Raw genomic sequence first — 20,743 nt, 5'->3', positions numbered from 1 at the left:
AGCGGGCCAGTCGAAACGTTTCGGGTTCGCCAACATTTCGAAACCTGCTGGAATCTTGTGTCGCGGAGCGTACGTCCGCGTACCGTACTCGTCGAATTCGGGGAATCCGAGCGAACGAGGTAGCACCGGCGGATCGACCGGTCGAAAAATCCGTGTAACGAAGGGCCGATTATCTCGTTCCGAGAGAAAGAAAGAGAGAGAGAGAGAGAGACCGTTAAAATATAGCTGGTGCAGCTTGCCGTTAAGTAACGGCGGGGAGATAGGAGTGGCGCCGATCGGAAAATCGGAGGGTGCAGAGAGGTCCGTCGCGACGAACGGCCGACGCCGGATTCGAAACCGTATTTTCCACGGCACGGCTCGGCTCTCGTTGGTTCGGGTCGCGGGCACGTCGCGTTCGAGACCGGGCGAGCGTGTGCACGCGGTCCTTTTTCGCGGTTGTTTCGCGGAGCAGCGCGGTCTCGCCGGGTAACGGTTGCGGTGAAACCGCGGTTTCACCGCGGTGCGACTTAAAAGGCGTCGTCGATGCGGGTCTCGCTGTTCCGAACGATTCGCGTTTCTCGAACCGACGACGAGAAGCCTCCTCAACCTCCGAGGCAGGCTGCGCCTTTCACTCGCGCAACCGCGGTCGCGCGACAATAAATCAACCGACACGCATTAAGCATTAACGCATTTACATATCGACGTTCTACCGCGTGCCGTACCGCGCACTAAATCACGCGCAATTTGAAAATAAAGCATCGCACGGAATTATATATATCGCTCGACGGGGACGGTTCGCGCGCGCTCTCCTTCTTCGCGGGCATTCGCGGGCTTTCGCGGGCCTTTTCGGGCCTCCGCGGGCTTTCGCGGGCATTCGCGAGCCTTCGCTGGCTTTCGCGGGCTTTCACAGGTCTCCGCGGGAATTCGCGGGCCTTTTCGGGCCTCCGCGGGCCTCCGCGGGCCCCCGCGGGTTTGCCTGCCGCGTCGCGTCGGCAACGGGGGCCCGCGCGTTTTCCGCGACGGTCCTCTCCCCCGAATGGGGTTCCGCGCGCCTCGGTCCCGGTCTCTCGGTCAGAGCCGCCGCCGAAAGAATCTCGTCCGGCCCCTACGCGAGCGACCAATTCGTTCTCGACTCGGGCGAAACTCGCCACGGAGGTTTCTTCCCGGGCTAATCTAATCGGTGGCTCTCTCCCCGTCTCCTCGATCTCTCCCTCTCGTCTCCTCTCTCGCTCTCGCTGCCTGCCAGCCTGCCTGCCTCCCTCGTATATATATACATGTATATATTCGCATTCGTCGAATCTCGATCTCTGTTGGTCCGACGGAGCGTTTCCTCTGCGTCGCTCGTCCGACCTCTTCCTGGAAACCAGGACACTGGTCGCCGGTCGCCGATCTTCGATGCGCGGTTGAACCCTCCACGCGTGTAGGTACACGTGTACGCACGTACACGCGGGCGTTCGTGGGTGCTCAGGATCGGCCCGTAGACTTCGTAATAGCCCTGTGGGCGAACGAGTCGCGTCATCGAAAAAGAAGAGAATCCGAGGCGACCGCGAACAACGCGGTCGGGTCGCCGCGGCGCGGCTCCGCGGTTCTCCGCAGGGGGATGTCGCGGGATCCGGACGATCCGGACGGATCCGCGGGAGAGTGTACCGATCGTTCTCCTGGACCGAGCCGAAGAGCTTCTCCTTACTGGCGGGGGGGAACACCGTCGCGGTGTAACCTAGATCGTTCGATCGTTCTCGCCGTACGCGCGGCGGTGCCATCGTGCCATCGATCTGCCGACGACGACCAGCGCCGAGACGAAGAAACAATAAGAAACCGGGGAACGCGAAAAGAATGGCCGGCCACAGGATTGTCGGGCCGGTCGAGAAAATACGGCATGGAAGCGGCGCGGCGTGGCGTGGCAAGGCGAGGCAAGGCGAGGCGAGTTGCGACCGGTCAAGCGAAGAGAAACCGAGAGAAACCGAGAGAAACGAAGAGACGCGCGGTCGCGATGCGGAGAGGAAAGAGGAAGGCGAAACAAGGCAAGGAGTGGCGTGGCCGGTGTGGACGGCTTAACTTACGTTCGTGGTTCACCCGTGAAATATCGCGAGCGGCTGCGACGAGACTAAGCGATGTTCCGCGCGGGATCGCGCGATCTAATTTGTTGCGCTTCGAGCTTATTTATGGCGGCGCGGACACGCTCGTGCCTCTGCGCGTTTCCTGCACCACCGATGGTGGCACACGGCGCACGAGATTCGAGCTCTCTCGGCACTTCCAACGGAATCCATGCTCTTTGTCGATTACTCTCTCTTTCTCTCTCTATATATTTCTCTCTCTCTATTTCTCTTTCTTTCTCTCTCTCTCTCTGTATTTCTCTCTCGCTCTATTTCTCTCTCTCTCTCTCTCTCTCTCTCTCTCTCTCTCTCTCTCGACCACTCCGACTCCATCGATTAAGCTGTCTCTATCTCTCCGTAGTTTCGACGAGCGTGCCTCTTCCTTGCAGTTGCACCGGCGCGTCCTTTCGAGCGACGCGAAATGGACGACCGACGGGCTCGTCGCGAAGTGACTGACAAGAGGCAGAAGAGGGGAGGCAGGGTAGGGCAGGGCAGGGCAGCGGCAAGAAAAGAGTTATCGGTAAAAGATCCGAGAAGCGAGTGAAACGAAAAGAAATCTTTCGAGCATAAGAATTCGGAGTAACGGTGCTCCGCTCGCGATAAGGTTCACCGGTTGGCGCCACGTCGCGACGCGGCGACGGGGGAACGACGAACATCCCTTAAATTCCGAAGATGGTTCGGTACGGTCGCCGCGGCTCGCCGGGATCCGACGGGCACCGCGACGGCCGCGGGAACGCGTTCCAATCGGCCCGTCGTCCGCGTCGTTCTCGCTGTTATTTATTCTCGTCATCCATTCCGCGAGAATTGTCATAGTTCGTGTGTCCCGGCGTCGAGCACGATGAGTCAGAGGGTCGGGGTCGGGTCGGCGACGAAGACCGCAACCCCCGACGGGTGAACCCGTCGGGGAAATTGTCGTGGGCGTCGGGAGTTCGCCGAAAAAAGAAAATTGATCGATAAGGTTGCGCCGCGTTCCGGACGCGAAAACCAAGAGAGAGAGAGAGAGAGAGAGAGAGAGAGAGAGAACGAAGACGAGCGATGAAACGGCGAAGACGCGACGACGATCGGTACGGCGAAGCTTTCAGAATTTGCTCGCGCGAGAATGGATCTCGAGGGCGGCGCCACGTTTGCGCCTTACAAAAAGTTCTGGAGGGGAATAAAGAGAAGGGAAAAAAAGGAGCTCGCCGAGAGCAGCTAACATGGAATAGCCCTTAGCCGGCACGATAGCCACTCTTTAGGCTGATGGACTCACGACCCTCTCGATTTCTCTCTCTTTCTCTCTCTTACTCTGTCCTCCTCTTTCTCTCTCCCTCTCTCTCTCTCTCTCTCGCTCTCTCTTTCTCTCACACACGCACACACACGCTCTCCATCTCGGTCTCTCTCCCGTTTCCCCTCCAGCTCGTGTTCGCTCGCGCGTATTCTCTCGGTTGCTTTTACGGTTCGCGTTCTCTCTTTGTCTGGTTCTCCTCGCGTTCCCCTTCCGGCCGTTCAGTCGCTCGAATCCATTCTTTTTGCTCTTATCGGCGATCCGCGTTTCATCGAAACCGTTCCCGTCTTCTTCTTCTTCTTCTTCTTCTTCTCCTTCTTCTTCTTCTTCTCGTACCCTTCTTTCCTGCCTGGGCGCGCAAATCCGCCTTTTCAAGGTTTTTCGGCGTTCGTCCTCCACGATGGTGGAATTCGATTCGGAAAGAGGCTGGCCGGCGCGCCGAGCCGCGCCGCTTCCCCTTCGGCGAACGTCTCGGTTGACGCCGCGGCCAGGTGACCGCGACGACCGCCATCGTTGCGAATTCTACTACGATTCGCTAGACTCGTTCGATCGATTTATTGAGTTTCAAAGAGTGCTCGCGTACAAAATATGGTTCTATCGGCGGAATAGGCGGACCAAGACGCTCCGACGGACCGAATACGGCGATCGTCGATGGTCGGCCGCGATCGACGATCCGACGACCGATCGACCGACCGACCGACCGCGGCGACCAATCGATTCGTTGGACGGTCGCCGTACAATTGCGAACGAACGCGTACGCTAGCTCCGGAAGGATCGAAATAAATAGCTCCGGTGGTAGACGGATCGACGGGAAATCGCGAGTGGCTCCGGTTCCTCGCCGATGCGACGCTACCGCGCGAATACATATGTACACAATAAACTATTCTTTGGGGCTCGGGATTCGCTGCTACGTCGACGCGTACCCGCGGTAATCGCATCCGTCGTGCGCGCATCCACGAACGAGGCGGATTCCGCGTATTTACAAAACGTAAATTCCGTGAGTTTCGTGTCAGCGGATCGAGCGGTGAAAGCAACGCGACGATCTATCGCGAATCGTCGATGGAAATAGGCGGAGAAGCTCGATGGAAATCCGCAGCGACACGCGGGTGGAGGAGGAGGAGGAAGGAGGAGGAGGAGGAGGAAGAGTCGAGGAGCAAAGAGGCGCGGAAACGAGTAGGAGGAGGAACGAGTTTGAAAACGCGTGGTACCGTTCTGCTTGCCTAGAGGGCGGTCGGTTTCGGTGGCGCTGCAATTTAACCGCCGATAAGACAGAGCGCGGCCGGCGCGCGCGAGTTCGCCGGTACCGGCCGAGCTCGCGGCGCAAGATGACGCGCCGCGACGATTCCTTGCGCGGACCGATCGGATCGCGGACGGTCGCGAACGCGTCTCGAACTTGGCGTTCTTCGAAATTAGAAATAAATAGAAGCGGCGTGAACGAGAACGTTCGCGAACCGTTGGTTCGATCGCGACGAACGCGCTGAAAAGCGAGCGGGATCGCGTCGTTCCCTCGGTCGTTTCGGTCGAGTCGAAGTCGAACCGAACGGAGAACGAAACGCGCGCGCCGATTCCGGTGCCCAAGTCCCCTTCTTCTCGATTCTAGGTTGTTCTCTCAGCGTGGACGGCCGTTGTGCAGGTTATGACCGAGATCGGGTCGACGTTGGGCTGACTAGCGATTGGCTCTAGCGGTGGCACGCTGAAAATTAGCGAAGCTTAGAACGGCTGCGAAACCACGATTCGGGAATGAAATTTGTCCTTGCATCGTTCCGCGATCGGCGGAATCGACGCGATCCCGGCGGGGCCGAAAACCTCGGCCGCGTCGAGGACCGTCTCGATTCGACGATGATGCCGCGAGGACACTTACGTAAGGGTGGTTTGACGGTTCAGAACGGCGGCGGTGGGCAATGCGAGGGGCGAGTGCGCGTGCCCCAAATGCATCGTCGTCGTCGTCGGCGTCGGCGTTGTCGTCGTCGTCGTCGTTGTCGGTGTCGATGTCGGTGTCGGTGTACCTACAGGCGGATGGTTCTCCTCCGACCGAACGTTTCCACCCTCGGTTCCGCTCTCGCTCCCAATCTCGATCTCGGTACCGGCGACGACCCTGACCCCGGACCCGTAACCGCCCGCTTCCCCGTTACCGTTGCTGCCACCGATCCCGTACACGTTCAACTGCAGCGGGTCCACTGGAACGTGAAAAAGATGCCGGTCGATCGATGCGCGTTCGAATTCGTCCGCGTAGCGTCCACCCTCTCTGTTCCGCCGCCCACTGTCCCCCACCTACCCCTCCGGGCCGTCCGCGCCAAGGCGCCAAAGGGTTGCAACTGCCGCGCGCGCCTCGTTTCCGTCGCGCAACGGCTCTCGGATTCTGCCGATCCGTCGACTTCCCTCGAACGTTTATCTGCCCGCGAGATCTGCCGCGAACGAATCTCCGATCTTGATTCGCGGTTCCAACCTCTGCTCGGACTTTGTTTTTAATCCGCAAAAATTTCTTTTCGATTCGTTCAAGGACGATACCGTCTCGAGATTCGGAACGTAGATACGACGATACGACGATACGGCGATACGACGTTGCGACGATACGATCGTCTTGTTGTTGGGGGGTGGGGGGAAACGAGATAGATCGACGGGGGAAAATGTGGGAGACGCGGCCTGTAGGTACACGCGATCAACCGATCGGGGAAGACGCCGCGAATGGTGAAACGGTACTTGGTTCTACACGAGGAAGACTGAATGAGAAACTTGCTCACCGAAGACTCACCGAGCAAGCTAGACTTAATCTCGGTCTTGTGCATGCCGCTGGGCCCGGCCATCCCTCCGCCCATTCCAGAGTGATTCTTCGGTTTCCTCTTTCTCGTTTGGATGCCCTCTTTCTTCATGCTGAGCGGCCTGTTTACCTGTTCGGGAGAGAACGCGATTCGATACCGGTCAAATTTCATTCGATTCCGCGAACCGCGATAAAAAAAAAAAGAAGAAAAAGCACCGATTCGACGCTCGTATCGGTGGCCGCGATCGGCGGCCACCGAGACGTCGCCGATAACGTTGCCCGGTATGCAGGCTCGTGGGATTAACGAAACAAGAACGGCGATATTGCGATCCGATGCGACGCGATCAAAAGAGAACAGAAAGGTACCGGTTGGCTTGGAACTTTTTCTGGCGATTTTGACCGTTTCGATGCGTGGGAAATTTGAAAGTTTGAGCATTTAACCCTTTCGGTACGAGCGCGTTGTCCGCCGTGACACTCCCACTGTTACGGGGCGCCGAAAATGCGCATACATAACGCAGGGTCAGTACACTTTTGTACGAAGATTTTCTTAACCTTTTAGGCCCGACACGCCGCTATAGTGACTTCCGCGGATGTCATCTTTCAGAACGACACGCCGCTATAGTGGCTTTCGCGGATGTCATCTCTCTGGACGACGCGCCACTATAGCGGCTTGCTCTAGTAGCTCACTCGCTCATCGTTCGAACCAAATAATCGTCTTCGTATGCATTGTTTCACACTTCTTTTGTCTTCGCATCGATTTACAACAGTCCACAGGGTGTCCCAAAAATGTCTCGCAATCCGGAAACGGCGGGTTCCTCGGATCGTTCGAAGCAACTTCTTCCTTTACAAAAATGTTCTCCGAGGCACCGTTAACGAGTTATCGACGAAAAACAGTGACCAATAAGAATCGAGTACGGCCGACCAGCGCGCGAAGCCCGGTTCCGCTCATTGGCTCGATCGCCTCGCGCCAGCCGAGCTCGCCTCTCATTGGTCACGGTTTTTCGTCGATAACTCGTTAACGGTGCCTCGGAGAACATTTTTGTAAAGGAAAAAGTTGCTTCGAACGGCCCGAGAAACCCGCCACTTTCGGATTGCGAGACATTTTTGGGACAGCCTGTATATACAGACAGAATATACAGTATCAGACTCTGTACAGTACACATCGGACTCTGCCGTCCAGAGAAACAGTCTCGCGCAGAATTCAGCCGTAACCTAAAAGGTTGAGCGTTAAGTAACGACTGTGCTTAATCCGTTTCCAAATCTTTCTTCAAATGTTCCCTGTAAACATTCTGTAAATGGCCATTCTGAAATATGGCTTACACGGATGCCAGATGTATTCGGCGCTCGAACCGAAAGAGTTAAAGGTTACGTCGAAAAACGATCGTCGTCCCTGGCGCTGTCGGCTTGCCGCGGCTTGCTCGACGGCCGAGCGCGTTGTTCCCGTGAGCGAACGCGACGGGACGTCGAAAATTCTCGTCGAACCGCGCGCCGCTAACAATAAGCGGCAAGACGTGTCGCGTGCGCGAGCTCCGATCCCGGTTACGAGCGGCACAAATACCGGAAATTCGTTGTTTGTTCGCCTCGCCTCTCTGCCCGGAGAGGGACAACGTTTTCCGGCGAGCCGTGCCGAGCCGTGCCGCGGCGGGGCGAGGGGAAACGAGACGAAACGAAAGGAACGCGTGCGCGTCGAACGATTCGAGCCGACAACGGGAAGGAAAACGGACGGAAGTAAAGAGTACCGCGGGGCAACGCGTCCGACCGAACGCGTTCTTGGAATTTACGATGTAACACCTAGTAACTGTGTGTAAGACAGAGCTTCGACCGTCGCGCGCGCGCGCGCGTCGCCCTTCTTTTTTCTCTTCTTGTCCGACCGAACGGAATCCATGAAATACTCACATTGTGCAGCTTGTAATAGAGCCCGCACGCGTTGCACACCGGCTCGCCGTTGTTGTTTCGCCGCCAGAGGGTCGTGTTGCAGGTCCTGCAGTTCGCGCATTGCATTCCCGTTTTTCGCACGTTCGTCTGGAAAGAAAGCAAACGATCTCCGATCGTTCAGTGGTCTCGGTTAGGGTCCGCGTTCCACGACTGGACCTCGGAAACGTCGGATCCGTCCCGTTCGACTCGAGGCTTCTCGAGAGAGATTCTACCGCGCGAGTCGCGAAAATGGATCTGTTGGGAGCAAACAGCCAACGGGCAAACAATCGGGGCGATCCTCGCGCCGTTCGTTTGCTCGGCGCCGTAGATAACGTTGTCCGTCGTTCCAATTTCCGCGCGCGCGACCAACGGACGGGTCGTTCCAAGGATTCCGAGCGAGGCTTTTCGCGTCGTCGACGCGCGCCGCATGGACGCCGAGGGGACACGGTGTTACGAGAGAGAAGAACGAGTCGACCGAGACGGACAAGATCGAGACTTGGGCACTTTTCGAACCCGGATCCTTTCGCTCGCCGGGCGACTGCTTCAACCCTTTCGGTACGAGCGCGTTGTCCGCCGTGGCACTCCCGCTGTACGGGGTGCCGCGCCGAAAATGCGCATACACGACGCAGGGTCGGTCCACTTAACCCTTTCGCCACTACGGGTGACTATAGTCACCCGCCTCAAAACGACACCCGCATACGATGGGTGACTATAGTCACCGGCCACAACAATGGAGCCAAAAGTTAATTATGCTTATCCCGTTCGACCGACGACGACGACGACGCATTCTCCCCTGTGTGGTTCTTACGAATACTCTTATAATAGAAAGATGAAAAGACGATCGAGTTACCGGAGCTACCGTTTGCTTGGGCTTGCCGCATCTCATGGCCGCTCTGTTGACGCCGTTCGGCTTGCAGAGACAGTTCGAGCAGTAATAGTGGCCGGTCTCGTCTCTCCTCCAAACGTTCGGCAGACCCGCGCAACTGGGGCATTCTTTTTGTTCGGCGATGATCATTGCCCCGTCGAAGCTCTCCTCCGTGCCGGACATCGGCAGGCCGGGCCAGGGGGAGGGTGCTCCCGCGGTGCCCGGCGACACGCTGTACGCACCGCCGGAGTACAAATGCATGTTGGCCCCGTCGCCGATGGCGATCGCCGACACGCCTGTCTGATAACCACCCTGGCTGCCGTCGAACGTGGGCGGCGACGGTGTTCCCGTCGCGTTCCAATACTCCGTCGCGGCTGTCGATTTTCCGTAGGGGTACGCGCCGCTGCCGCCGCCGTACAACGTCATCTGGGTGCTCGGTGACGTCGGCTGCTCGTAGTGATGCGGCACGCCGCGGGACGCTGCCACCGAGGACGCCAGTGTCGGGTCGCCTTTCATGTAACTGCTGCCGGGCGACTCCACCTGCGAACCGAACGATCCGGTGATTCTTTTCTCTGCCAATTCAACTAGGTTATGTAACAGGTCCGTTCGCGTACCTTCGACACCCAGGAGCGACACCTAGGAGACGGGGAGAATTGCGCGAATTCGTGAGCGATAGTTCGAATAAATGTTCAGACATGTTCTCGCGGAGCTATTTCTATGCAATGCAGCTTAAACGAAAGCTGGAAGTTTGTACTTTAAGACCGGGTAAATTAGATTGCGATCGGACGACGAGATCATTTTGAAAAATTAGAAAGAATCGACTACTGACATCATAGGGTTTATAAGCTCTAGAAGGAAAAATTCGGATGGATTTTAAGATGTGTGCCCGTGGAGCTATTTCTATGTAACTTGGCTCAAATGAGAGCTGAATGTGTCTATTTCAAGACCGGGTAAATTAGATTGCGATCGAACGACGAGATCATTTTGAAAAATTAGGAAGAATCGACTACTGACATCACGAGGTTTACAAGATCTAAAAGGAAAAATTCGAATGAATTTTGAGATACGTTCCCGTAGAGCAATTTCTATGCAACTTGGCTTAAATGAAAGCTGAAAGTATCTACTTTAAGACTGGGTAAATTAGATTGCGTTCGCTTGACGAGATCATTTTGAAAAATTAAAACGAATTGACCACTGAGATCATAGATTTTATAAGATCTAGAAGGAAAAATTCAGTTGGATTTTAAGATGTGTGTCCGTGGAGCTATTTCTATGTAACTTGGCTCAAATGAGTGCTGAAAGTGTCTACTTTAAGACTGGGTAAATTAGATTGCGTTCGCTTAACGAGATCATTTTGAAAAATTAAAAGGAATTGACCACTGAGATCATGGGGTTTACAAGATCTAAAAGGAAAAGTTCGAATGGATTTTGAGATACGTTCTCGTAGAGCTATTTCTATGCAACTTGGCTCAAATGAAAGCTGAAAGTGTCTACTTTAAGACTAAGTAAATTAAATTGCGATCGAACGTCGAGATCATTTTGAAAAATTAAAAAGAATCGACTACTGACATCACGAGATTCGCAAGATCTAAAAGGAAGAATTCGAATGGATTTTAAGATACGTTCCCATGGAGCTATTTCCATGCAATTTGACTTAAACGAAAGCTAAAAGTGTCTACTTTAAGACCGGGTAGATTGCGATCGAAATCGCGCAATAAGTCCGTTCGCGTCGACGACTGCGCGATACTATATCTCCTCACAAAAAAAAAAACGCGAACGGACTTGTAACTACGCAACCCGAAATAATTCCTCACGGGATTTGAAATAATTCTGCAGAATACTTACCCCACCGACGCGCGGACCCAGTTGACCGGCCGATGGATACGTCAATATCAGCTGTTCCCCGGTTTTGCTGTAGGCGTAGGCAGAAGCCTGCTGGAACGCTTCGCTGCTTGATATGTATTGCGGGGCATACTGTACGGCCTGCGGCGGTGGTATCGCGACCGTCTCCAGGGTGGTGTAAGTGCTGGACACCTGTTTCTCGTTCGCGACGGAGACGGTGAACCTGTCGACGACAGCGTCCGTGTACCCCGTCACGATATGGTGATGCGGATGCTGATGATGTTGCTGCGCCGCCTGCTGCGATCCCGCGGACGCCGACCCGTGGATACCGTCGCCGACGATCGGCGGGGAATACGCGGGAGCGACGGGCGAACCCATCTGAACGGTCGGGGTCGCGGACCCGGAACCGGACCCGGACCCGGACACGGTCGGTGTTCCGGCGACGGTGTCCGTGCTGGTCCCGGTTCCCGGGGCCGACACCGACGCGGTCGTCGCGTCCGATTGGGACCCCATCGAGGCTCGGCCTTCGTACTCGTCGGTGTTCCCGACCAGCACCGGTGACCCGTGGTGATAAGTCCTGGCGACGCTGCCGCTACCGGCGTTGCTACCGCCGCCGTTGCCGCCGCACCCGCTACCGGTCGTCGATCCGTTTCCTCCGCCCAATTGACCGGTCTCGCGCGGACTGTACCTCTGCTGGCTCGCGGCCGCGTGGCCGCGTCTGTCCTGCATCTGGATCGCGATGCTGTGGCTCTCCCTTCGCAACTGTTGCCCGTCCGTCGCGTACACGTACATGCTCTCCATCTCGTTCCGATCCGATCCGTCGGCGGTCTCGTACCTTCGAAAAATTCGTTCGTTCCGTTCGAAAATTCGCCGAATCTCGACGTTCGTCCCGAAAACGATTTATTTGAGCGGTTTATTTTTGAAAGTGGCGCAAGTCACTAATGTTTTTAAGTCGATGTATTTAAGGGTTCTCTCTCGCGTTTCAACACGTTTCAAAATATTTTTCTCGGTATAAAGAATTTCGTATAAACATTTAAAAAATCACCACTTTTCATTACGGTAAAGTGACTTATGCCACTTTCTAAAACTTTTTTATAACTAACCATGTTAACCATGTAAGCGGCGACACTGATTTGTTTTCTGGCTCCACCGATAAATGAGCCGTTTATTTTGAAAGTGGCGTAAGTCACTAATGCTTTTAAGTCGATGTATTTAAGGGTTCGCGTTTTGACACGTTTAAAATTATGAACGCTAACTTTCGAGAAGATTTACTAGTATTTGTTATCTCGGGATATTGATATATATTTTTCTCGGTATAAATAATTTCGTATAAACATTAAAAGATCACCAGTTTTCATTACGGTAAAGTGACTTGTGCCACTTTCAAAATAAACGGCTCATTTATTCGTTCATCGAGTATACAGTGGGCCGCAAATGTGTTTATACACATTCTAAAACGCAGTGTAATTTTTTTAAAACTCGATTAAGGGACTTGAATTTTTTTCAGGTGATAGCGAGAATTACAGCGCCTACAGACGATCACCAAAATGATTTTTTCAAATTTTGCTATTACTTGGAACGACGAAACAAATCGAAGAACTTTCGTCTTTTAACTTTTTTATCCGAGCCTATAACGAAAATTAAAAAAATAAAGCCTCTCGTAGATCTCGGTATCTTATATGAAAATTTTATCGAAAGTCGATTAACCCAGAGTCGAGCTGCAAGCGTTGAAAGATTTAACATACCGCAGATTTCTTCCAGTTTTTGGTCAAAATCGTGATAAGACTGCGATTTTTCTCATTTTTAATTTATTATAACTCATAACAACGTTAACGGATTTTGATCAAATTTTCAGCACGCATATAAGTCACCGAGATCTACGAGAGACATTTTTTTAAATTTTCGTTATAGGCTCGGATAAAAAAGTTAAAAAACGAAAGTTCTTTTATTTCTTTCGTCGTTCCGAGTAATAGCAAAATTTAAAAAAAAGCATTTTGGTCATCGTCGTGTAGACTAGTCCTGCTATCATCTGACAAAAATTCAAGCCCCTTGGTCCGGTTTTAAAAAAGTTATTGCGTTTCAAATTGTGTACGAACAATTTTGTGGGCCACTGTATACGTTGATTATGAAATTACAAATAAGATAATCGCGGTTCTTCAAATCCACGCGATAAATCTCGAGAGACTACAGGATGTCCCAAAAATGTCTCGCATTCCGGAAATGGTGGGATCTTGAGGTCATTCCAAGTAACTTCTTCCTTAGCGAAAATGCAATCCGAAAGTGGCGGGTTCTTCAGGTTATTTGAAGCAACTTTTTCCTTTACAAAAATTTTCCCCGAGGCACCATTAACGAGTTATCAACGAAAAACGATGACCAATGAGAGGCGAGCTCGGCTGGCGCGAGGCGATCGAGCCAACGAGCGGAACCGGGCTTCGCGCGCTGGTCGGCTGGGCCGCCTCGCGTCAGCCGTACTCGATTCTTATTGGTCGCTGTTTTTCGTCGATAACTCGTTAACGGTGCCTCGGAGAACATTTTTGTAAAGGAAGAAGTTGCTTCGAACGATCCGAGGAACCCGCCGTTTCCGGATTGCGAGACATTTTTCGGACACCCTGTGGACTGTTGTAAATCGATGCGAAGACAAAAGAAGTGTGAAACAATGCATACGAAGACGATTATTTGGTTGGAACGATGAGCGAGTGAGCTACTAGAGCAAGCCGCTATAGTGGCGCGTCGTCCAGAGAGACGACATCCGCAAAAGCCACTATAGCGGCGTGTCGTTCTGAAAGATGACATCCGCGAAAGTCACTATAGTGGCGCGTCGTGTCAAAAAGGTTAAGGATCATTTTCACACCACGAAGCCCGTTGAACCGACTTACCTCGCCGATTCCTTGACGGACAACGCGGTATGCTCCAACGTATCCGGCACCTCGACTTTCAGTTCCTGCCCGTTGCTGGTCAGATAAACCACGCGTTGCTCGCCGGCGCGATGATGTTGGTGTTGCTGTTGCTGTTGTTGAACGTCCGCCTCCGATCGCACGATTTGCGCGAAGTGTTGCTGGTTTCCTGGATCCTGTTGGTCCCCGTCCCGATAGCTGCGCGACTGTCGATGTTGTTGTTCGAGCGACTGTTGTTGGAGCTGGTGGTGGCGATGGTGCGCCTGGTGCTGAAGGCTGCCGGACATCGCGGCCGCGTCCGGAGAATCGGGTCCCGGCTCCGGCTCCGGTTCCGGCACGTTCTCGGTGATGTGGCCCGCCGTCGTGATCGTGCGCACGTGTCGTCTGGCCGTGATCACCGTCCGCGGGCTCTCCATCGCTTGTCGCTGCTCTTCGATCGAGGCCGCGGTCACGTTGCCGCTTCCGGTCATCCGAGACGAACCCTCGTCGACACGGCTCTCCTCCCACTCGTGTTCGATCTCCCGCTTTATCAAGCTCTCCTTCATCTCGCCTCGATGCCTGAAACAAGTTCGTTCTGCGAATCGTTGCTTACCGCACCGCAACGGAAAGCACCGCGAAGCACCGCACCGCACCGAACCGCGCCGAAGCGATCGTTCGACGATGCACGGCCGACGACCGTACCGTTTGGAAGTTCGGACTAGGATGAGACGTGGCACGCGACCGATCCGTCTCGAGAACGGGAACTCGGCGGTGCCGGAGACCGACCGACCGAACGGCTTCGGACGGAACGGGTGACACGACGGGCGAGCGGAACGAAGGAGCGCGCGCGTGGCCAGAAACACGGAAAGAAAATCATCCCTGGCAAGGGAAACAGCGGAGGGACGGAGGGTAGGGACAAGCCGCGGAGAGGCGGAGCGGAGAGGAGCGGAGCGGCGGCGCACCTCGTCCGTCTCGGAAGAAAAAGAACGAAAGAATGTTTGCTCGGACTCGCGTCACACTTCCCATCGACGATGTCGAGTCAATGCCGACTTCCGGGCCGAGCACGCGGCGGCCGCGGCACGACAGTCGCGGCGCGAACGTCCGACCGCGATCGACGCTTTTCCCCTTGCCAGCGCGTCTCGCGAACCATTTTCCCATAACCGTGCATCGGGGGCGCGACGAGTCGCGGGGGTTCCAACGATAAATGGTAACGGAAGATCGACCGAACCTGAACGCGACGGCGTTTCTCGGTCGACGTTGCACGCGAAAATTGCGAACGAATCGGCGCGGAGAGCGACGAGAGCTCGGGATCTCGGCGATGGATCCTCTCTCTCTCTCTCTCTCTCTCTCTCTCTCTCTCTCTCTCTCTCTCTTATGTACCTTATGCGGCTGACCGATGTGAAACCGCTCCGATTCGGGCTCCGATCACGCGACACTCGCGAATGCTCTTTACACCCGACTGTTAACGTTTTCGCGATGCTCGCTCGCTCGCACGAACGGCCGACTACACCGACACACGGTGCTCCTCGTAGCCGCGTCTCCTCTTTTCCCTTCCAGCGGCGGAAAACTGGCAAAACAGAGGAGCAAGACGAGTCGAGAATCCCTGGCGATCGAGTGAAAAAGAGTCGACACGGAGGGGTCCGTTTGTTTGTTCGTCGATAACGGACGGCCGCTCGCAGCTAGCGAGCGAGATAAGGTCGCGCGTGGAGCTCGTGAGGTGCGCGAGGGGAGGCGACAGAAGTGTGTCCATGTTCTCTTCGCCCTTCCCCCGTTCGCCCCTTTACAACGTTTCCCCCGTCATCGTCGCCACCGCCGTCGTCGTCGTCGTCGTCGCGGAGCACGTTAGCCATCGTTGTCAACGCCATTTTGCGAGTAGCGCCGCGCACCGACGTTATTAGGGTGCTGCCGCGGTGATTCACGCGCGCGACGCTTATCGCTCCGTCGAAAAATTACGTCGATCCTAGGGCCCCTCGGCCCTCGAGCCTCCACCCTTCGAGAGAACCGAGAGAGATCGCCCTGCGCCGAGCCGTCGAAGCGTCACGGGACGCCCGAAGGGGTGGATCCGGAAACCCCGTCCACGTACCCCGCGCGTCCAACCAAACGTTTCGCCGACCCCTATCGACCGGGACCGCCGTCGAATCCCAGCCGACTCGGTCCGCGCGCGCGTCTTCCCCGCTTCGATGTACGCGATCGACGCACGTTTCCTTCGCCTTCTTTTTCGTGGTTCGCGGATTCCTTGTTCCCAGGTAACGGCCGTGTCCCTTACGTCACCGGGGCTTGCTCTGATTCATCTTCGCAAACGAAGCATCGTCGAGGGCTAAACGGCGACCGGACGCGTTTTCACGGCTCGCTCCGGGAATCCGCCAGCTCCGGGGTCAAAGTTTTCGTTCGAACCAGGCCGGCAATTAACGCAATAAATTTCCGTTTCCCGCGTCGAACGAAGACTGCGAAAAGTTTACGATGGCCATCGGACGGACCTCGACGAAGCTTAGGAAGACGGTTCGTTTCGTTGGAGGCGTCCTCGTCGCGACGCCGAAGAAGTTCGGGACACGGGCTTCTTATATATATATATATATATTATTGTTTATTCTTATATATGAATATAATAACAATAATATATACATTATTATTTATTATATTTTATTTCTATTATTTATTTTATTTACTATTCTTTTCATACTATTTATTATAGATGGCACAAATATTCCCGATGGCCGATTCGAGATAAAAACGAGAATCGTTTGCCTGTTTTCGCAGAGATCCGCCGGCGGCGATCCCCGTTCGACGACGACCGAACGAAACGAACGGAGCCGCAAGAAAGTTGACGAACGACGCGAGACCGTTCTCTCGAGCCGATTCGGAGCCGCGTCGATACGGTTATCTAGGATGAAATCGAAAAATTAATTGTTTATCGAAGAACCAAGGAAATACAGATTGCTTTGCGTTGCGTCGTCGATAACGGGCGATAAGGCTTCGATAGAGACACGACAGCCACTCGTAGCCGTTCGGACGATACACGGACGAGCCGAGATGGACGACGTTTCGACCGCCGAGCGCGATCGGGTCAACGAAACACGGGATCGGGCATCGGTTCTTACGAAAACGTCGCGGCTCGAAAATATCGGCCATCGGCGACGGGCACGTGGCTCCGCGTCGAACGGAATCCGTTGCGCCTAGAAGGCAAGGTCGTCGGTCCAGGCCTAAACGCGATCGCCCAAAGGATCGATCGATCGTTTCGGCGCAGCCGAGAAGATTCGCGATCGTTCGAGATCCGAAGCGAGACGCGCCGTTCAAGGTGGGAACGGAGCGTGCGACGGGTTAGTTGGCGATAAGACGGAAAGGTCGTCCGTTTCGGGTGAATATCGCCACGGTTTTAATCGGTGAGCGTCGCGTCCGCGCGCGACCATCGCACACCGGTTAGGAGGTCGGCCGTGTTGGCTGTGAGAGGCATACCGTTGTCAAAATAAACGGCACTATCGCGATTTATCTCGTTTCCCATGATAATAAGAGATAAAACTGCATCCTTACATTAGCTAGTATATCAGCTAAAATGATAATTTCAGTCGTCGGGTCCGCCAGGAACGCGTAGGGCCGTTTCTCCGCTTTTCGCGGTCGAGTTCCGCCGTCGAAGGAACCTCGGTCGTCGTCGGGGTCGAGTCGAAAGCGATTCGCCGTTTATCGGCACCACCGGTGACCGCGCCGCGAAACCACGGAATTTCCGCGGAACGTTCCGTCGCGAACCTCTTCAGCTCCTGTGATTCTTCGCCCTCTTTCTCTCTCTCTCTCTCTCTCTTTCTTTGGGGTCGTTTCGTCGCGTCGCGTGTACCGCGTGGTCGCACTCGCGGTCCCGTTTGTTCGACGGTGCTTCATCGACCGAGACGACCCGGCGAGCTAAACGAGACACTGGAATCCACGGAAATAAGGTAACAACGGCGACAAGAGGACGACGACAGCTCCGTCGATCGTCGCGCGTCACCAGGCGGTCAACCGTCGCGTTTCGTCGATTTTCGCGAATTCTCGCCGGCTCGACGGAACGAGGAGCCTGACAATTTTGAAGAGGAACCGCCTCGATTCGTGTGGCGCAAAAGGGTTGCGTCACGGCTAAATGGAATCGCGAACGCGACGAGGTCATTTTCTTTATCAGTGGAGTAGGAAATCCTTATCGGCGACAGTGAAAATCCCCGACGATCGGGGCGCGACTGTGTGCGCGCGTGCACGCACGAGCGTACGCGCGAGTGCGAGCGAGAGAGTGTAGTACGTGATCGCGTTCGTAGGCCTTCGAGCGCTATCGTTGTCCCATCGTCGTCATCGGCCATCGCGGAGAAAACGAAATTTTTTTTTTCGGCTCGGCGACAGGTACGCGTGCGAGGGATCACGGCCGCTCGTCGAACGCCGCGCTTCGTATCTAACAATATCGTCGCGAGTTTTGTCGAGCGTCCGCGAGCAACCAACCGCGAGTCGAAGGGATGACGACGGCGCGTGCACGGCCGCGTTACGCAATCCGACGATTCCCCGAAATCGGTTCCGCGGCGACCGAGTTTTCTCGCCGCGCGGCGGTAATTTTCCGCCGCGCGAGAGAAAAAAATCGCCGCGGCGATTCTTCCGCGTTTCGAAATGTCCAACGCGGTGATTCGCGGAACACCGTTCGTTCGTCGATGCGCCGAGCAACGTTTCAGCGCCATTTTCGCTGTTCACCGCGGCGCCGCGCCGCCGAATCATCGCGCGATTCGTTAGAGATTGTTTCGCGCCGAGCAACGTTTTAGCACCATTTTCGCTATTTACCGCGGCGCCGGATGATTGCCGCGATCCGTCGGAGGTAGTTTCGCGGCGATCTCGCCAGCCGGTTACCTAAATTATACCCACCGCGAAATCCTCGTCGACGAGGCATCGCGAGAACAAACAAACGATCCGCCGACGATGATTTCGCGCAAACAAGTCGACGCGACGCGACGCGACCGATAAAAATGGCGCGCCACGACGGCTGGCGAACGATACGGATTATTACGGTACTCGTTCGCGACGCGATTCCACGTTTCAACGTGCCGGAATCTCGGGAAAATCGAACGAAATTAGAACCGCGCGTCCCGGTTAGAACGGGACGACGCGACCCATCGCGATTCTCGGCTTCGGCCGAGCGTCTCACGGGGGAGGAAAAAAGGCGATTGGACGAACCGCGCGGGACCCGAATAATTAGCCCGCGCGGCGACAAACAGTATTATCGTTGGTACCCGATATTATTCCATTATCTTACGGCGACTATGTGCTTAACGATTAATAAAATATCTGCGCTGCCGGAGTATCTCGCCACGATATCGAATAGTTTCGTGCCAGACACCGTTCGAGATCATCGATCCACATCCACCCGGGTAAAACGAGAAAACGGAAACGCGAACGGAAATGCGAGCGGGACCGTCGAAACCGGAGTGTTGCCACCGAGACAATTCCGGTTGTTGCAACGAAGAAGAGGACCGAAGCTTCGACGACTGGGTGCCGCGTACACGTAAAGAACAATTAGCGAGGATCGTACGCGAGATCGAGGGTGCGCGCGACGTACCGAGGAGAACCAGCGGGACGGATCGTCGGGACAACGGGCCGTGCGTGGCCAGCGTCGAAGTGAACGTGCGTAAATCGAGAAAATCGGAGGGAACGCGTAGTACGTGGGAAACGGGCGAACGAAAGACGGTGGCTCGCGGTTCGAGCCGCGGCGGGACCGGGACGCCGCAAGTGTTGCCGATCGAATCGAACTTAAAACACAAGTGTTTTTCGTTTCGAACGGTACGCGTGCTACCGGGCGCGCGGACACGGGTTGCGTCTTTCCAAATACTGCGCTGTATCCGTTACCGTGCTTCGTCGCGCCTCGTCTCGTCTCGCCGCGCCTCGCCGCGCCACGCATCGTTTCGTCGCCTCGATATTACGATTTTTACCAAACGGACCTTGCGTTCTTCTGCTCCGAGCTCGAACCGCTCGTTCGAGCTCGCCCGCGTTCCATGATTCGCCGATAATCCGGGAGAACGACTCCGTATTCGCGATCGCCGCACGATAAAAGTCGTGGAAAACGTTCGTCGAATGCCCGCAATTTCATCTTGATCGTTATCAGCTTTTTTACTTTCTTTCTCCATCTCTCTCTCTCTCTCTCTCTCTCTCTCTCTCTCTCTCTCTTTTGCTTTCTCGTTCACACACACACGTATACGCTCCCTCGCTGTATCTCTATTCGCATCTAAATCGCTATCTCTGTCTCTATCTCCGTCGTTATCTTCTTCTCTCTCTCTCTCCCGTTGCTCTACCCTCGCGCGATGAAATTTTTCTAGATCGAACAACTACGCCGATAGCGTTTCGCGGGTCCGTGGTCCGGCCGAGATCCGTCGTGCGGAGGAACGTGCGTGACGGGAACCGCGATGGGATCGGGGAACGAAGGAGATATTCCTCTGTTCCCGAGCGGCGGGCGAGAAGAAATTGCCGGGAATAACGAAAAATCGAGACTTACCGTAACTGGTGACCGAAGAGAGAACACGGCTCTTCGGCGGTAGCGGGCTACCCCGTGGAAATCTGACGGCGAGAGCGTGATTCCGTATCGCGTCGAGGATCGACGGGTCGGCGGTCGGCTCGCGCGAGACGGCCGCGAGTTACGTTACGATTCGAGAGCGAAGACGGCGAGGCGCGATGCGCTGGTAATGCTTGACACAGGTGCGCTAACCAAGGTGCGTCGACGATTCGGTACGGTTTGCTGGCTGCTGGCTGCTGGCTGTCGGCTGTTGGCTGCTGTCCGCCGCTCAACGTCCGATGCCTGCTGCCTGCCGCCTGGTAGCGTCGCACCGAAGCTTCGATTCCGCCACGGCCGCAACACACGGCCGCAGCGGCTGCCGCGGCGGCAGAGTCGAGAGAGAGAGAGAGAGAGAGAGAGAGAGAGAGAGACCCCGTCAAATATTGACAGACCACGATTAGGCGAAAGACGAGAGAGCACGGTTGCATCGCGCGCGTCGATACGCCGATTCGTCGATCGCGTTCGTTTCTCTGTTCGCCGGTCGCCATCTTGGTACCGGACGCGCCGCGGACGACCCCCCACCCACCCCGATTGGGGTAGCTACCCTCCTACTCCTTCGCCTCCCGGTCGACGGTCGCTTCCACGCTTTCGGCCAATCCTCGTCCTTTCGCCTC

The 20,743-nt window shown here is 55.2% G+C and overlaps 1 protein-coding gene across 6 annotated transcripts; it reads right to left on the bottom strand.

The window, feature by feature from the left end:
- Positions 1-3,876: 3,876 nt before the first annotated feature.
- On the bottom strand, positions 3,877-20,414 carry LOC117222686 (uncharacterized). 6 transcript variants are annotated; one of them, XM_033474526.2, is made up of 8 exons: positions 20,073-20,414; positions 13,592-14,167; positions 10,719-11,550; positions 8,859-9,413; positions 7,991-8,116; positions 6,089-6,224; positions 5,198-5,513; positions 3,877-5,029 (listed from the first exon to the last, which is right to left on the bottom strand). In XM_033474526.2, exons 2-8 carry the CDS (start codon positions 14,152-14,154, stop codon positions 4,933-4,935), a joined length of 2,625 nt encoding a protein of 874 aa, XP_033330417.2. In that variant the 5' UTR covers positions 14,155-14,167; positions 20,073-20,414; the 3' UTR covers positions 3,877-4,932. The 6 variants fall into 6 exon arrangements, with proteins under 6 accessions (XP_033330417.2, XP_033330415.2, XP_033330416.2 ...); XM_033474524.2 differs by lacking the exon at positions 20,073-20,414 and adding an exon at positions 17,117-17,666; XM_033474525.2 differs by lacking the exon at positions 20,073-20,414 and adding an exon at positions 14,969-15,226.
- Positions 20,415-20,743: the final 329 nt, after the last annotated feature.

Source organism: Megalopta genalis, chromosome 10 (assembly GCF_051020955.1).
Source record: "Megalopta genalis isolate 19385.01 chromosome 10, iyMegGena1_principal, whole genome shotgun sequence".
In the NCBI taxonomy this organism is placed as follows: domain Eukaryota; kingdom Metazoa; phylum Arthropoda; class Insecta; order Hymenoptera; family Halictidae; genus Megalopta; species Megalopta genalis.
The sequence above is the reverse complement of the archived record's forward strand: the minus strand, read 5'-3'. Positions and strand labels throughout refer to the sequence as shown.

Coding starts and splice junctions, on each gene's coding strand:
- LOC117222686 (XM_033474524.2), bottom strand. Junction 11,551..13,591: donor TCCGTCAAGGAATCGGCGAG/GTAAGTCGGTTC, acceptor AATTTTTCGAAG/GTACGAGACCGCCGACGGAT. Junction 6,225..7,990: donor TCTATTACAAGCTGCACAAT/GTGAGTATTTCA, acceptor TCTCCCGAACAG/GTAAACAGGCCGCTCAGCAT.